The sequence below is a fragment of the Tasmannia lanceolata genome, unplaced genomic scaffold (genome assembly GCF_043159265.1).
Source record: "Tasmannia lanceolata isolate RefF3 unplaced genomic scaffold, GAP_Taslan_0.1 ptg000037l, whole genome shotgun sequence".
In the NCBI taxonomy this organism is placed as follows: Eukaryota; Viridiplantae; Streptophyta; class Magnoliopsida; order Canellales; family Winteraceae; genus Tasmannia; species Tasmannia lanceolata.
This window is the reverse complement of record NW_027518714.1, coordinates 31,494,437-31,498,212: the sequence shown is the minus strand read 5'-3', so window position 1 is coordinate 31,498,212 and position 3,776 is coordinate 31,494,437. Positions and strand designations below refer to the sequence as shown.

At 40.6% G+C, this 3,776-nt stretch overlaps 1 protein-coding gene across 1 annotated transcript; it reads right to left on the bottom strand.

Annotated features, from left to right (window-relative positions):
- Nucleotides 1-285: 285 nt before the first annotated feature.
- LOC143860643 (uncharacterized) lies at nt 286-2,076 on the bottom strand. The gene has a single exon (XM_077371387.1). It carries the CDS (start codon nt 2,024-2,026, stop codon nt 494-496), a length of 1,533 nt encoding a protein of 510 aa, XP_077227502.1. The 5' UTR covers nt 2,027-2,076; the 3' UTR covers nt 286-493.
- Between the last annotated feature and the right edge of the window lie 1,700 nt (nt 2,077-3,776).

Sequence of the window (3,776 nt, the reverse complement as noted above, 5' to 3'; positions counted from 1 at the left end):
AATCAAACACTTGAATCAACTCAACTCATAGAAGCAGAAATTACACTCACATACAATAACAGTGGGTGCGTGGGTTTTAACTTTTAACTTTTAACTAAAATAGAAAAAAATGTACATACTATAACTTATGTAGCTCAGGCCGGGTCGGGCCCCTTCAAACCTGGCTCGACCCGAGATTCATGCGGGCTTTTGAATGCTCAACCCGGCTCGACCCGAAACCCATGAAACCTGAACCCAACCCAGGCTATTTTCAGGTCGGGTAAAACCCGGCTCAAGTTTCAGCCCTAATTTGAATAGTATAGAAATGATAAATCATTCCCTCCACTCAAAATATCTTATTTATTAAAAATCATTCATGCTGGCCTACATATCCATCTAACAACAAGTGTTGCAGGCAAAGTCACAACAACACCAGCATTGACATTTCCCGGCGAAAGCAACTCTTTCTACCACACTTTATTACAAGAAAACAGTTAATTCTCCATAAACATGTCTATTTTCGGCAAGGGGGAAGTGGCGAACCGCAAAGGCAATCATTCCCTACAAACACAGTGGCCGGGAACTTGTTCGGCGGGATCTGACCACACAAATGATTATAACTCACGTTCAACTTCTGAAGCCCCGAAATGCTGCTTGGCAACTTCCCAAATATCATATTTCTAGACAAATCCAAATCATTCAGTGATTTGGGCAATATCAAATCCGTCACATTAAACTTCAATTGATTGCCAGAAAACCAAAAACCCTTTAAAAGCTCAGTTCGGTTCAGTAATACCACTGGACTGCCAAAAATCTGGTTGTCCGAGAGATCTATATAGTCATAAAAATACGTCTGTGAGGGCTTCCAATCGTCCAATTTCATCTTAATTCCACAACCCGCTAGCTTCAAAGAGTAAATAATAGGAGACGTAGTGACCCATTTGGGAATATTTGATAGATGGAATTTGTTATAAGAGAGGTCGAGTGACTCAATCCCTTTAACATTCATTTCAGGAAATGGGTCCACGAGATTATTCCGAGATAGGTCCAGATTAAATATCTTAGTAAGATTACTAAAGCTTTTTGGCACAACCCCAGAAAAATAATTCCCTGAAAGATCTAATGTGTCGAGACTTCTAAAATTTCCAAGAAAATCTGGAATGCTTCCAGTGAGAAGGTTATGACCCAGTTCGAGATAGCGGAGGTGAGATGCCAGACTGGAAATTGTGGCCGGAATCTCTCCGGAGATTTGATTGTAAGAGAGGTCTAAAACCGAGAGCTGAGAGAAAGACGAAAAATTGCGGATTTTACCGGAAAGTCTGTTTTGGTCTAGCCGGAGAAGAGTGAGTTGGTTGAGATTCAGTATTCCGGCAGGGATCTCGCCGGTGAGATAATTCTGGCCGAGATTGAGTTGGCCCAGTTGGGTGAGGTTAGAAATTGAAAGTGGGATTTTGCCGGAGAAACGATTGCCGGCCAAGTTGAGGGCCCCGAGTTGGGATAACTGTCCGATGTTTGGTGGGAGTGGGCCAGAGAGCTTGTTATTTTCTAAATAGACGTACGAGAGTTTGGGTAGATGGAAAATAAATTGGGGAAAAGTGCCGGTGAGATTTAGGAGATTTCCCATGTAGATACCAACTAATAATTGCAGTTTAGAGAGAGAAGGGGAGATGGAGCCAGATAAGAAGCTTTTGGGGTTATCTGATTGGCCAGATACACTCAATTCAGTGACCCGGTTGTCGACTCGGCAGTTGATTCCTGACCAGGTGCAACAGTCTGTGCCGGGTTTCCATGATGAGAGAATGCCGGAGAAGTCTTCTGTGATGCCGGATTTGAAAGCTAGTAGGCCGGATTCGTCGTCCGGGTGGCATTTTCCGGCAGAAAAACATGGAGAGAAAAAATAAGTGGAGAGGAAAAGGAGAAGATGGAGAAGATGAGAAGAGAGAGTCATTTTGTGTTTCTGTATATGTTGGAACGAAGATGGGATGATCGTCTTTAAAGCGTGGAGAGTCAATTTCGTCGGCTTGGTGGTCAAAGAAGTAGAGTTCATGTGTACTGTCTTCCACTGAGAAATGGGTGGTCACTGGAGCATTGATAGGGGTGTAAATGGTTATTCGAAAATTCGATTACCGTCCGCATCCGAATCAATGGGTGTAAATGGTTATTCGAAAATTCGATTACCGTCCGCATCCGAATCCTTTTAAAGCGAATATTATCCGGATCCGTTTCAAGCAGATATTATCCGAATCCGTTTATGAGATATCCGGCTCTTAGCAGATGCGAATCTGGTAAATGGTATATCCAATCCGTTTAACATCCGAATCCAAGAAGTAAATCCTTTTTATTTATTATTAATAATATCATTAATATTTATTTTTGAGAGAACATTTCCTACACACTTGTGTAGGTAAGTTACCTACACACTAGCTTAAAATACAGTGGGGGCCCACATTGTTTGGGTGATCTAAACAATTCATTTGAATGATCCTCACATATATAGGGTGTCCACAAAAAATCAGATCCATAGGATCATCCTAACCATTCAAACTATGGAGGCAAAAAATGGACTAATTTGTGAAGGTTTATACACGTCAATTTTACCTCCACAAATCGTAGGGTTGGGATGATCCTATGGATCTGATTTTTTGTGGACACCCTATCTATGTGAGGACCATTCAAATGAATTGTTTGGATCACCCAAACAATGTGGGCCCCCACTGTATTTTAAGCTAGTGTGTAGGTAACTTACCTACACAAGTGTGTAGGAAATGTTCTCTCTTTATTTTTAGTAATGACACACTATCTTTTGTTTCTAAAAGAAAACTGAATTTTCTTTTTATAAAAACACAAAAAACAGAAAGTGTTTTGGGTAGGAAATGAAGTAATCTCTCATTTTAAGGGCATTCTTAGAGTTTGACATGGCTTCTTTATGAAACAACAAATGTGGGCTGTAGGATGAAAGTGACAAATAGATGATGGTGATTGAAAGAAGATGTCATAGTTTTTAGAGAATTCTAGAGCAAAAAGGCCATAGTCATTGATGGTAAATAGACGGCTCAAATCAATTTTTTAAGATAGGGTTATATAAAAAACTAAAATGCAATTAAAAGAGGGGACTTCTAAGGTTTGCAAGGAGAAGCAAGAGAGAGGAGAAAGGAGGAGTTTGAGACACCATCTTCGGCATTCCTTGGTGCCTCCAACCCCACCAAAATCCACCACCGCCCCTCTCCACCTTCTCACAGCCACCTCCATCACCTCCATCTCTAACCCAATCCCATCTCCATCCCCATTTCTCTTCATCTTCCACCATCAGCACTCCACTTCCCCTGTTCAAAATAGCCAAAACCCATTCCATCATATACATAAAAAAGAAGAAGAAAAAACCCAAAGACAACTACCAACACCATCATCCATCCCCACCGCCTCTCTCTCTCTCTGCCTTTGTTTTAAAAGGAAGAAGATGATCTCACATATTTTAGAGTTTGAGAGTTAATTTTGTGAAGAGAAGGTAGAGGTCTGGTTTTAGGGTTTGGAAAATTTATTCGATGAGTAAGAAGGAGAAGAAAGATAAAGTGCTGCAATAAAATATTCGAATTTACCGGATAAACGTATACTGATAATATCCGAATTCGAACAATATCCGACGGATACGAATTCGGTAATAGATATTAAATATTCGTAAAATTCGAATCCGAATCCGAATTCGGATAGTGTATACTGTAATCGAATTCGGATATAGCCATATCCGATTCGAATTCGATCCGTTTACACCCCTAAGCATTGAGTGTAAAATAATAGGC

Coding starts and splice junctions, on each gene's coding strand:
- LOC143860643 (XM_077371387.1), bottom strand. CDS start 2,026: ATGAACTCTACTTCTTTGACCACCAAGCCGACGAAATTGACTCTCCAC.